At 35.2% G+C, this 14,595-nt stretch overlaps 1 protein-coding gene across 1 annotated transcript; it reads right to left on the bottom strand.

Moving 5' to 3' along the window:
- Nucleotides 1-3,875: 3,875 nt before the first annotated feature.
- On the bottom strand, nt 3,876-12,104 carry LOC125652242 (uncharacterized). Its single transcript, XM_048881283.2, has 7 exons — nt 12,037-12,104; nt 9,156-9,436; nt 8,612-8,833; nt 8,348-8,389; nt 7,938-8,006; nt 6,129-6,179; nt 3,876-5,432 (listed from the first exon to the last, which is right to left on the bottom strand). The coding sequence occupies exons 2-7, from the start codon at nt 9,433-9,435 to the stop codon at nt 5,278-5,280; spliced, it is 819 nt and encodes a 272-aa protein (XP_048737240.2). The 5' UTR covers nt 9,436; nt 12,037-12,104; the 3' UTR covers nt 3,876-5,277.
- Between the last annotated feature and the right edge of the window lie 2,491 nt (nt 12,105-14,595).

Raw genomic sequence — 14,595 nt, 5'->3', positions numbered from 1 at the left:
AAAAAAAGTCTCCTTATAAAATTTTTAAAAAAAGGAATCAAAAGTAAAACATAAAAACCAAAAATTGATTTACTGCTTACGGATCCTTTCTCATAACTCAAAAACATATCACATCACACACCCTTCAATTTCAAGTTATGCCTCAGTCATCTCTGTGTCTTGCGTATCACACTTTAACACTACCGACTTAGTACATGTGTAGGGAGGCAGAAGTTGTGTAAATTTCATTTTACCCCATATTCTTTGTTGTTGTTGTTGTTTCTAGATTACAAAAAGAAAATCAGTATGATCAACAGAGCACAAGATTATAATATTGTCAGTCCCTAAGTGATCAACATACTGTATATTCGGTTGATCGGAACAGGCAATGTTGGTGACGCTCTAAAAATACCTGGTATATATATATTATTACTACAGTAACTTGATTCGAAGAGTCGGATCACTTCGAGTTGACAGGCGCGGATCATCAGATCACACGAGACGCGAAGCGTCGAGTTTGATCTGATGATCCGCGCCTGTCAACGAGACGTGATCCAACTCTTCGGATCAAGTTACTGTAGTAATGATTTTATTATATACCCCCTATGCATTTTAAATCCACATTTATATGATACTAAATGTAATCCAAATTATCAAAAATACAAACATACAGTGAAATTATGTTTTGTGTGCAGTTTTGTTTGGGACGTAGCCAATATTTTAAGCAAAAAACGTTGCGTTGATGCATTGCGACGTCATTGTGACGGCATCAGTTTCAGAGGATACTGAACCACTGTGTGGTGATCCGGAAAACCGAATCACACGCTGTGAAATCCACAGTATCAAAGAACGATACATTGATGGGTATATAATAAATAAAATTAAATTCCTTCCTGGTCAAAATGAACATCTGCTTGTCCATATTGAGATAAATAATATGAAATTAAAGATATCTGCAAAATACATCAAAGCGTTTTCACACGGGAATCCTAGTTAGGTAGGTAATGTTAATTTTAATTTATAATGTCTTCCTCAATGTAGCTATCGACCTGCAGTCTACCCTAACATACTACTGTAAACGGAAATAATGGATATAGTTGACAAACTATGAAACACGCTATCGATACACGTGCACTCCGTGCAAACTATTCCGCTGGAGAAACCGAAGCTAATGAGAGAGTTGGAGAATGCGATGTTGAGCAACCATGTTGTTAAGAACGACCAAAATATTGCGGCACGCACTGAAACAAATTCCACTGTAAATGTCATCATTCAATTGAAAGACATAAACTCTTTAAAAGATATTGTCACACTTATTCTGAAAAGTGAGTCGTTTCCATAGTAACGGGCTATTATATAAAAAAAAAAACCCAGGAAAATTGGAGTTTGGGGTGATTTTTACTTCAATTTAAAATATCACAAATATTTGACAAGGAATTTATGCTACATGCTGAGACAAGGTAGTAACAATTTTTATCAATATGTAAATCTAACTGGAAATGGTATCATTATTGTAGCACAGCTCATAATTCAGGCTCAAATGACCAACATTTAGTAGTTTTACTGTGCACTTTGACCAACTCCTGAGCAAAAATCCTATAAGGAATACAAAATAGAGACTTGGGCAAACACGGACCCCTGGATATACTAGAGGTGGGATCAGGTGCCTAGGAGGAGTAAGCATACCCTGTCGACCGGTCACACCCGCCGTCAGCCCTATATCCTGATCAGGTAAACGGATTTATCCGCAGTCAAAATCAGTGTGCCAAGACCGGCCTAACAATTGGGATGAAACACGTCGGGACAACATTTGACCCAATGGTGGGTTGTATTGACGAACTAAATCGTTATAACGACCATAGAATTTGCGAAATGCTGACTTCAATCGAGACTGTTGAAACCCCTGTACTATCAACTTGTTTGTCAGTAGTTTGCCTCGATTTAAAAACTGACTATACGCAGAGCAAGCTCTTATGTATCGAATCAGTTGAGAGATATAAACACCACATGCAGGTGATAATGGAATATTGCTACATAAATATGGGAAGTTGACGATGGAGAAGCTGATATCGTCCCGTTTGTCATACAGTTGAGTTGTCAGTTTGCAATTAATGTCTACTTTCAATAAAATATCTAAGTATGAAGCAGAAGTAGACGGCTCTGTCGCGTCTTTTATTTCGAACTCACAGGGATATATCGAATCGACATATGAATGAAAGTTATTATTGTGAATAGACAAACGTCGTCGATATACCTAAATGTCGAATTGAAGGCCACAGCAATATATATTTTTTTTCTTCTCGCATAAAAGTTTTTTAATGAATTCTGCTTCACATGAATATAGAAACAGGTCAGCTAACAAAGGAGCACAATTCGTGCTCATGGGAATTCCAACAGACTGTCGGAAGACCTGATCACCAAAGACCACGAAGATATTGTCAATGAGACACTCTAGCATATTTTCTATTTCAACTTCAGAGTATTTGTGCGTCGAATCCGAGTGGTGTTTAACAAAGTACGTTTTTGGATGACTGATCACTAGATATGAATAGTTCCTTTTTCCATTTTTGTCAAAGAAGCAACTGTCTATGATTTCAAAAAGTCTAGTCTAGTAATTTATCGTGAGGTATGGTCGTGTATAGTGTTGAAAAGTCATACGTTTTGATGTTATTAATTTGGGAAAAGTTTTGCGATTTCAAATTTACTAAAAGTTCTTTAAAAAAATTTTAGAATCCACATTTGATTAACACCACTTCCGGTATATGTAGTCGCACAGTAAATTTGAAGTTTCTCCTTCACAGCTGTTAATATTTTCGTGAGGAGAAAATATAGGGGCTTTGTAGAGCACTCACTGGATCCAGCAATGTATCTTTGTTTGTAAGGGTTTTTATGTAGTTTAGGAATCCAGTATAGGTACGATATCTCATATTCATTCGACCCATTAACTGAGATATTAAATGTGTCCAAAACTGACGCATGGTTTTGAAGTATTTCCTGTTTTGAAAAGGCAGTTGGAGTATAAGTACGTTTAACAAAGGTGGAATTAATGCCAAGTTCGTTTAAAATACAGTTGTAATAATGAGCCTTACAAAGACAATGTTGTTACTAGTTTTGTCAGCTGGAACCAAAACGTATTCCTCGTGTAACCATCTAATTCTTTGATCACTTCTGGTTTACTAAACACAGAAGGATAGATGGTACGTACTTTGTTTTCATATGCGTAATGCGGGATTTTAATATTCCTCTTATGCTTTTAACCTATTCTCACAATGTATCAAGTTCTTTTTCATATTCAGCCCATCGTCTGGCATAATCTTCGACAGAATTCATAACAGAGATGAAGTTATGTCGCCAATTAAAAGACCGATGTTTTCTGTATTTAGGACCTTTTAGAATAAGTGATTTGAGGTCATTATTTTCAACTATATCAACATCACCAGCTGGACTATAGTTGAAAGAAGATGAAGAACAAGAACACGTTGGTAGATTACGTATAAGATGGTCTATATCTAGGCACTGCAAAGTTTGTTTATAATTAAAAAGTTTGGATGCAATAGTAGAAGTATAACTGTAGGAAATACAGGGTGTAGACTTGAAATAAGTTGGAATACACGACTGGACCTTTTAATGACAAAGAATGTTGCTTTTGTTGACGGCATCTATTCCTTTGTTTGTAAATTTGAGCTTAAGGAACTGGTGGTATGATTTGGAAGGAATAACGTCCATGTGACTCCTTTGAATGGATGACGGGGGGAGGGGGGTCCTATGTCTATATTTTTTAATCTAGAGATTTGCAGTTCTGCCTACCATATAATCAATTAATGATTGTCGAATTCTCCTATATCGACCCATCCCTTCTTTAGGGAAATGCAACAAACTCTAGAAATAATACAATGTATCGCCTTGCAGTACTTTATATATGAAAATCCCAAACAAACAATGAACCAAGTCCTGAGTAAACTGTATGAAAAAATTTATGCATATCAGAAAAAATGTCAGGCATTATTGATATGCATCAAAGATGTAATGGAAGAATTTAATTCTACTTTATATGATAAAGATTTAATTGTACTTAATACACTCAAATTGAAGTTAACAGAAACAACAGAGGCGTTTTTCAAGACTCGTTAGTCATGGAGATTTCCACCTGTCCGGTGAATAGTTTATCGGCATTTATCCGAATCATCAACATAGAAATGTTTATATGATTTCATCATATTTCATTGATAAACTCAAAAGGATCGGGCAACAGACATAGCCTATGTAGGCCCTCTCCCAAATACAAAAGTCAAGCATAAGATATATTATACAAAAATATGACTTATAACTGTTATTTGAAGATGTGACACCATTGTGATGAGGTTAACATGAAAATTCTGCGTACTGTATACTATGAGTTGATTATTATAGACCAACTGGAGTTGGTTCTAGACACACACACGTACATTTACAAACCCCTCCACCAACATTCACACACATGCATGTATGCATATAACATAAATCAATCCAATTTGTTGGAAGAAAAGGAAAAAGAGAAGGAAAAAATGTGCAAACATTAACATATATCAAAAGTGTTAAGAAGATGAATATAAAAAATAATTTTGCAATTCAGATCACTACTCCATTTAGGACATAGTTCACCTGAAAAGGAACACCATTGTTACAAAATTGCTGTAGAAGAATAGATCTTTGCTGAGTATGTTTTAGACATTCAAGGAAATAATGCACTTTTCCTTGGATTTATAGCCACAATGCAAACAGTGAGAATCATCAGTCATGAGCATGATCAGAAATGTTGGAGGTATAATAAAATTGAATATGTACAGACATATAGTATGGTATATATATATATATATATATAATATAATATAATATAATATAATATAATATTAATAATAGTAATAATAATAATAATTTAAAAGAATAAAATCCAAAATCATCACATAATAATCAACGATCAGTTCCTGCTAGTACTTTCGCCTTACGGCTCTTCAGGCAGATCATAAAATGAATGAAGAAATCGGCACAGTTGTTAAATAATTTACAAGAATAAAATCCAAAATTATCACATAATAATCAACGATCAGTTCCTGCTAGGCTTCTGCCTGATTATTATGTGATCATTTTGGATTTTATTCTTTTAAATTATTTAACAACTGTGTCGATTTCTTCATTCTTTTTTGGACATTATATATATATATATATATAGAGAGAGAGAGAGAGAGAGAGAGAGAGAGAGAGAGAGAGTCTTTTTTCACTTTTTGTGTTCATCATATTGGAGTATTGGAGATTCCTTCATTATGCATTTGAGCTGTCCTGATCGGACGATGATCCAACTTCTAGAGTGATGGAAGGACCTTTCTCATACCCCTTGTCAATAGAACATTCCATAATAATGCGTCCTTCACTCTCCGCCGTTGGTTTACTGTGTACTGGCTCCTCTTTCGTTCCATCTAAAAATATCACCGTCAAATGAATCAATGGAACATATCTTTCCTAATAGTACATGCATGTTTAATAGAGGTAAAAACATAGTTTACTAATTGTAATGATGGGTATTCCTTCTGATTGCGCTGCAGTTGTAAACGATGCAGGTATGAATATAGGTAGAAATACTCAATAAATATAGTTCGTCTATTTTAACGGTTGATAATTCCAACAGAAATGAGAATAGAATAGTTCCATTATTGGAAATACACGAGGACATGAATTGCAATGCCTCGCACCTGCATGCTCATGAAAAGTATGCCGGTGTGAAGGGTGTCATTTCATACCCACATGAATTTTCAGAAGTGAAATATATTTCCTGAAAAGGAATACTACATCATCATAATGGCTGACTTTCTTTAAAAACATGAATGAAAACATAGATGTCAGCAATACTTGTAAATTCCTTTTAAATCTAATTGTCTAGCTGGGTAGTTCATTTGGATAACATGTAGACTGCTCAAGTATAACAGGGCCCCGGTTCTATTTTTGGTTTTGGTTTTTGTTTTTTGTTTTTTATATTTCTTTCTTCTAATGCTGCATTTTTAACTAAATAAGGTAAATTTGAAACTTCTCAATTTCAGAATATGATTGTATATATCTTCCACTTTCCAGTCATGCTAGATTTCTCTGGTGTGTTATTCCTCCTTAAATTGACATACCTTCAGTGTCGTTAGCAGTGGCATCATGGGATTCTGTTCCTTCTTTTGTCACTTAAACAAATGTTATTCACGATTAGACCACACAATACACAAACCAATTTGCTATTTGCTCTGCGACATTTGTTTCTCATAATTTATTTTTAGATTATGATCGAATAATACGTGTAATTTTATTTTTAGAATGAAGACAATGAAGCGTTTGACTTACCTGGACAAATACATGTGTTATACTTATATAAACAACTAAGCATATAATTCGGGTTTTCTATCGTGTATATCTATATGTTTATCAGTATGTAAACAATTACATATATAAGTATCGTAGCATATTAATATTAGGAATATAAACTTTGCGTTTTTGTCGTTTTAGTTTATATAAACATGTATGTTAAAGTATAAATGCAGCTATACATCAAATCCAGGTATATTATAAGTACATGTATATGCAAATATACATAAAATTCAGGTATGTTATTATACGTATGTATTTTGTAAACTTCTCTTTTTATGACAAACATTTAGATGCAATGTCGCAGTTTGTATGTATGCAGGCCTGCTACATACTATTATATTTAATATATGTAAGCTTGTTGGATGTATGCGATTTGTGATTTTGCATCTACTCTGTATTTTCATTAATTAATTAAATCTATATGTTTTGTAATTAAGTATACCACTTCTTATGGTTAATATTTTATCTGTCATACAATTTTAACATTAGTACTAACTCACCAATTATTACATTATGCATCTTCAGTTTTATACACATAATACATACTATCGAATAAGAATTATGGAGCCATGTCGTGCTACGAACTGGATCCAGTTACAGAAACATGGTACAGGGTCTGAGGTGTAACACCTGACGACGACCTCAAAATTCTTGCCTGATGACGATCTCAAAATTGTTGTCTGGCATAATTTTATAATTTATGATTAACAAAGTAATAACTAGTGGCACTCTATTATCAAAATTTTCTTTGGCGACCCTACCCTAATTCTTTTCTGTATATATTTTAGCTATTTCACATGTATATACATACCTACATCCCTATTACTATTACCTGTTACTAATATTACTAATTACGTAATAATTATGGTATATTTATTTTGGTGTATCTTGATTTATTTGGACGAAGGACGGAGACTCGTGCGATTACTAATTATTACCTTCTATTAGAATCCAAATAAATAAAAAAATATTTAATTTTATATTTACTAATTATTAAAATTATTATATAAATAAAAAATATAATTTATTATAAATAAAAAATATTTTAATTATTTAATTTTAATTTACTTATCAATCTTTTTTTTAATTTTAATTTATTGAATAAATTAAATAAAATTTATTATTAAAATTATTATATAAATAAAAAATATAATTCATTTTATTAATTTTTTTACTTTTTATTTAGTTTTGTAAAATATAGGTTACTTCTTTATTTCATTATGATTTATGACATACGACCACATGTATGTGTCCGGCCATCAAAAGACAGTACCACAGTCATCAGATGTGTTGGTACACGATGGTCCTTATTTATTTATATTTATTTATTTTTAAACCATGGGACAACCCATACGTCCCATACGGAGCATATGTATGTTACTACAACACACTTCAACTTCACTATGTTGGTGCATTTGGGAGGTGTTGGAGGGTGAGGCTGGATCGCAATGAGATGGATAGTATTATGGCAGATAATACAGTCACCAATCGGTTAACGATATATAGTTAACCAATCCTACGAATATCAAACAAACAATTTTATTTTTAGAATGAAGACAATGAAGCGTTTGACTTACCTGGACTCTCTTTTAGGATCTCAGAGTTAACACTTCCGAAACCACTGTCTATCGTATGGTGATCACTTCCTGTCAGAATAGTAAGCACATCGTAAGCCATGCAATATACCATCGTTCTAATAACAGTGTGACACTTCGCTTGATCGAGCGTACAAGTTTCACTCGCTGATTGACCGGATGTTTTTCGCTGGTTGGCCGAATGTTTTCAATCAAAAGTGAATTTGGATGACCACGCTATGTAATGTTTTCAATGTGATTGGTCACTGAGAACAAAAGAACAAAAGTAGAACCTGTTTCATGGAATTGTATGAGATAATACACCCATACATTTGCACGCAGTGTGATACTGTTATTAAAACGAGAGTAACTACATTGCTTCTACATATAAAATCAGTTGTTTGTCTACTCACGTCTCCCAACTCCTTGTCTCATTGGAACACACATAAAGCCGTCTGTGCATAAAAAAGCACTCGTATTAATACATACACTCTATGACTGATTTTAAAACCCGTAAAAAGGATTCACTCAGATTTTTTCTTCTTCTTTCATACAATCTATTAACACATATGATCATAAATCTTATCTTTTGTATTGGTAATTATTTCACATTAGTTATCGGTATGTGAATGTATGATATTTTTTTCTGAATGTAATACTTTAGACGTAATACATACATCGACAAGCTCCTGTACTGACCAACTGGAGACCATTTAACTTCTCCAGCTCTTGGATCAGGCCATCACACTCGTTTGTGATGCATCTTTTGCAGGTTTCACATGGTCCTCTGTCCTTATCTTCGTACACACCATCTTGTAAATTGTCATTGTAGTCACGCATGATCTTTCGGGTGCTTGATAAATATTTCAAGTGGAAGTCATCGCAGATATCTTTGCTTTCTGTATAGCAAATTGATAGAAAGATAAATGACTTTTTAAAACACATTTTGAAAATCATTGTAATGAAGGCAAACCGACATGGTTCTTCTGTAGCGATATTCATTTCAAAACTATTTTAGTAGGCATTATCCTATATCACAATGATTCTCAATATACAAACAAAATGACTCGAATCTTACGATGGTGCTTGTAATAAATAACAAAGACAACGATTACAAGAAATAGAGCATACATGGATTTTCCAAATGCTCCAAGAAGAAAATAATGCTTGAAATCTTTTCATATCGAAGCAAAATGTATACTGGAAGAAGCTAATTCTTACCATCGCCATCCGACGACAGGTGTGGGCAACAACAATTAATGAAATTTGAATTCCGGTGATTTTCAAAGAACTTCTTCAGCCGACATGTTTCCTTTATCAGCTCCTTCCCTTCTCTTTGTATTTGTTTTACACATTTTTTGCATGGTACGTCTGTTGAATCGTTATTTATTTCTGCATCTTTTGTTCTATTGTTAAAGGCTCGCACGTTCTTCCTAGTCTGAGAGATGCATTTTCGAAGTTCGCAGGATTTTATCGCTGTCTTCTCTTTATCGTCGGCCATCCTGAAACAACACAATCAACAAAACAGATGGATGTTCTCCGAAAATTATCAAAATTTAATCATTTTTATGAAGCTTTATGAATTGATATTGCTTTTCGAAGTATTACTTCTCTTGCCGTTTGACTGTGACGTCAGGGAAATACAAGGTTCCACATAAACACGAAAGTATATTCTCTCCCCGGTCACATGACCGAATACACCAATCAGATTACTTCTTTCATAAATTTTAATCTCATATTTAAAACATAATGTTAAAGCTTAAGTATCCTACACAGTTTATCATACGACGTGGCATCCACAGCAACTCTATGTACGATTCATTTTATATCCTTTTCGCTTATTATGCGAAGAATATAAAATATACCGAGAAGACCATTTTCCCCAAAGGGTTAGTCAACGAAGATATCTCTGGCAAAATTAACATTAATTTGTTGATCATAAGTTTCTGTTGATTTGACAGACTCCCAAAGAATACTTGAAATATTTTATCCAGCCAAGCAAAACATGCCAATACATGTATATACTTGACATGGTAATACAAATTGATAAGTTTTAAATGTGTTGACCAATATTTTCATGGGATAATTCCCAATGATTCAATGATAGTAAATTGCTCTTCATATTTGTCCTTGCGTACGTTTAAAAAAACATATAGCCTTTGATTGATTTTCTTTTAAAGATCCTATTCTTTTCTGTAAGACACCACTACAGAATTTTCTGTGTACCGTGATGTGCGTGGTAGCCCATTATTGATATACTACTCAAATTTGATAAGGATCACTAGGTTATATGTGTGTAATTTACCACTAACATAACAAAAGACATAAATTTGACTCAGAAACGTGTTTACTCAGGTTATGAATGAAAATTCATGAACGGCATGAACTTTTATCAATACGGAATGCTTGAAATCTGATAACAACACCAAAAGGCATTTCATTACAAAAAGTTAACAGCAAACCAGAGAAAGAATTACACAGTTTTGGGGGATAGTCCATCATTGCACTTAGTCGATGAAGTGTCAATACCGGGTATGGCCTCCCCTTGCATTAATGACGGCTTGACAACGTCGAGCCATGCTGTCAATAAGCACCCGGGTGTTTCCAATGGGAAGGTTGTTCCACTCTTCCACGAGGGTGTTTCCGAGCTCTGCTAAAGTCGTGGGTTGTGCTCTACGGCGTGAAAGGGCAGCCTGCAGCATGTTCCATACATGCTTCATCGGGTTCAAGTCCGGCGAGCGCGCTGGCCAGTCCATATGTACAATTGTCTCCTGCTGAAGGTACTGCTCCACCACCCTGGCGCGATGAGGACAGGCGTTATCATCCATCAGGATGAACTCAGGGCCAACAGCACCAGCGTAGGGTCTGACGTAAACATCGAGGATCTCATCCCGGTACCGCACCCCCGTCATTGTTCCTCTCTCCAAGACATGAAGATCTGTTCTTCCATCCCTGCTGATTCCACCCCAGACCATGATGGAACCACCACCATAACGGTCATGTTCACTGATGTTGGCATCATGGAAACGTTCACACTGTCATCGGTAAACAGAACTTGAACCCAATCGTTCTGTATCCAAGTGACATAATCTTCAGCCCAGTCCAATCGCTCCCGCCGGTGTCGAACAGTCAGAGGGACTCGAAGACATGCCCTTCTCGAGTTGAGACCTGCATTGTATAGCCGATTCCGTATCGTCTGAGTGGACACATTCACCCCCGAGGCGTTCAGAAGGTCGTTACGTAGGCTGGTTGCTGTCCAGAAGGGATGGCATCGTGCCTGAAGAGCCACAAAATGGTCTTGACGTTGGGTTGTCGATCTCTGACGACCACCCCCATGTCGGTGTGCTACTGTTAACTTGCCGTGACGAATTTCCGGAGAACTAATACCATGACCCCGGTGTTGGCGTTACGCATTAAGAAAAAATATTTAACCTGGGCTATATCTCTTGTACCAAGGGGGAAACGTCTTTAATATTCACATATAGATGCCTTATAAAGATCCTTTCTTTTGGTACCAAGACTCTTGGATCTTGTCCTATTTTTTAAACCCACTTTAACCTGGGTTATTTACTTTTGAACCAAGGGGAAAAGGGCTTTGATATTTCATATAGATGCCTCAGGTCAAGACATTTCTTTCGGTACCAAGGGGATTTTTTAACTCTTGACCAAGACTATTGATCTTGGACTATGACCTACTTTTCACAGTGGTTATTTCTTTTAACCCAAGGTGGATAGGGATTTGATATTTCACATATAGATGCCTCATGACAAGGCCTTTTATATGGTATCAAATTTTTTTGACCTTGAACTCTGGCCAACTTTTAAAAGACTACATCTTGGCTACATCTTTTGAATTATGAGGGATAGGGTTTTGATTTTTTACATATAGATGCCTCATGACCAGGCCTTTCTTTTGGTAGGAAGACTGTTGACCTAGTGACCTTGAACCTTTTCTAAAACTTTAACCTTTTGAACCAAAAGCGATAGTTTTCAGTAGAACCACACTTCCCGGTGAGCTTTGTTGTCTTGTGTGAAGTAAAACAAATATGTTATACATTAAAACCAAATTAAAACCATGATGAATTATAAACAATCTACGTACCCGTTCGTATATCTCCTGCTACTTATTTGAACTTCTTCCTGTTTTAAGGAAGCAACGATTACAATGTATAAATATATCCTACACATAATAAAATTTCAGTGTGCTATTTATATCAATTTTAAATCCCCATATGCTTTATTCAAAATATCTATTCCCTTTTGTAAGTACTCAAAAGAAAGGGTGATATAAGATAATTTACACTTCCTGTTTTCAAACCCATGAACCTTAGTATACTACATTGTATAACACAACATCCGATACGTTTATTTAAGTTTCAGAAATTCAAGCTGTGTACATGTATACCAAAATCAACATGTAAAAATTAAACATACCGGTGGAGACCAAGTACAGTTTCAAGTATAACTAGTAATCCTAATTGTTCGCGAACAATTAGAGGTCTTTCCACCTTTTCAGACATTCAAACAATGTCTCTGAATACAAAAAAATGTGTACTTTATATGCTTTAGACGGTATAAAAATTGCTTATTTTCAAAGTTTCTAGATGACCTTGATCTTTGACCTTGACCTAATTTTCAAGGTCAAAGGTCAGGGATGTCACTTCAGTTGGTCCTGTCTTCCTACAACAAATACTTTAGGAGTTAGAAATTTCTACACGAAATTTAAAATTTTTAAGGGCATAAATTCCCGTTAGGGATCAACGAATCATCAAAAACAGGAAGTCATCTTTTACAATTGATCAGGCAATAAGTTTAGTGAACATTTCGTGTTCGTCCCAGTTACGGTTTCCATACTGTAGTGATAACAATGGTTTTTACGCAAGTCGCTGTAAATCGAAGAAAGGTCAAAGTTCAGAGTCGTAATGCAATGCATTGTTCTTGGTTCTTGACTAATTGTGCATATTATACCTAGTCTGTACTTTATATGCTTTAGACGGTGTGAAAATTGCTTATGTTCAAAGTTTCTAGATGACCTTGACATTTGACCTAGACCTAATTTTCAAGGTCAAAGGTCAGGGATGTCACTTCAGTTGGTCCTGTCTTCCTACGACAAATACTTTAGGAGTTGTAAATTTCTACGTGAAATCGAAAACTTTCAAGGGCATTAATTCCCGTTACGGATCGAGAAACCATCAAAAACGGAAGTCATCTTTTACAATTGGTCAGGCAATAAGTTTAGTGAACATTTTGTGTTCGTACCATTTACGGTTTCCATACTGTAGTGATAACAATGGTTTTTACGCAAGTCGTTGTAAATCGAACAAAGGTCAAAGTTCAGAATGGTAATGATATGCGTTGACTTAAGTTGGTTCTTGACTACTTGTGCATAGTATACCTTATATGTACTTTATATGCTTTAGACGGTATGAAAATTGCTTATTTTCAAAGTTTCTAGATTACCTTGACCTTTGACCTTGACTTAATTTTCAAGGTCAAAGGTCAGGGATGTCACTTCAGTTAGTCCTGTCTTCCTACGACAAATACTTTAGGAGTTGTAAATTTCTACGCGAAAGCGAAAACTTTCAAGGGCATTAATTCCCGTTACGGATCGAGAAACCATCAAAAACAGGAAGTCATCTTTTACAATTTGATCAGGCAATAAGTTTAGTGAACATTTCGTGTTCGTACCATTTACGCTTTCCATACTGTAGTGATAACAATGGTTTTTACGCAAGTCGCTGTCAATCGAAGAAAGGTCAAAGTTCAGAGTCGTAATGCAATGCGTTGGAATAAGTTGGTTTGTGACTAGTTGTGCATACAACACTTTATCTGTACTTTCTATGCTTTAGACTGTATGAAAAGTGTTTATTTTTAAAGTTTCCAGATGACCTTGACCTTTGACCTTGACCTGATTTTCAAGGTCAAAGGTCAAGTATTCAATTCCAGTTGGTTCCGTCTTTCTACGACTTCTATTTTAGGAGTTTTGAATTTTTCCGTAAAAGTCGTAAATTTTCAGGGCCATTAACTCCCTTTAGGGATCACCGAAAACTTAAAAGTAAACACTACAACGCTTCAGCTTGATCGACTAAAGAATTTAGTGAAAGTTTCATGCTCTCATCATTTACGGTTTTCGAGGTGAACCGATAACAAGGGTTTTTTGCGTAAAGTCCCATAAGTTCGTTAGGGGTCAAAGATCAAATACGCAGGGTGAGATCTGAGCATGTTTCGAGATGTCAAATATGATGGTCTACATTGTTTTTCGATAAGTCTTAAAACGTCAAGAGCTTCTCGCGGCGGAAAGAAAAGAAGACAAATAATAATAATAAAAAACAGAACAATAACAAAAGGTCTTTCCACAGAAAGGTGGAAAGACCTAATTAGCAAACTGTACAACTGAAACCAAAATATAGATTTGCATGAAGAAGAAAACAGGGATGAAATTTTTCCGAGTTGACGTTATCTCTCAACCAATCAAAAAACAGCAATACCCCCCCACCCCCCCCCCCCCCCCACCCCGCAGGGAAAATATTTGAGGGGCCTAAATAGGTAGCTAACTTTGCAACTACATGTATATAAATATACCAACAGAACTAAATACAAATACTCTCTTAAAAACAAAACAAGAAAGTCTGCATAAAAACATTTACTGTTGTAAATATAT

The sequence above is a fragment of the Ostrea edulis genome, chromosome 5 (assembly GCF_947568905.1).
Source record: "Ostrea edulis chromosome 5, xbOstEdul1.1, whole genome shotgun sequence".
Lineage (NCBI taxonomy): Eukaryota > Metazoa > Mollusca > Bivalvia > Ostreida > Ostreidae > Ostrea > Ostrea edulis.
The sequence above is the reverse complement of the archived record's forward strand: the minus strand, read 5'-3'. Positions and strand labels throughout refer to the sequence as shown.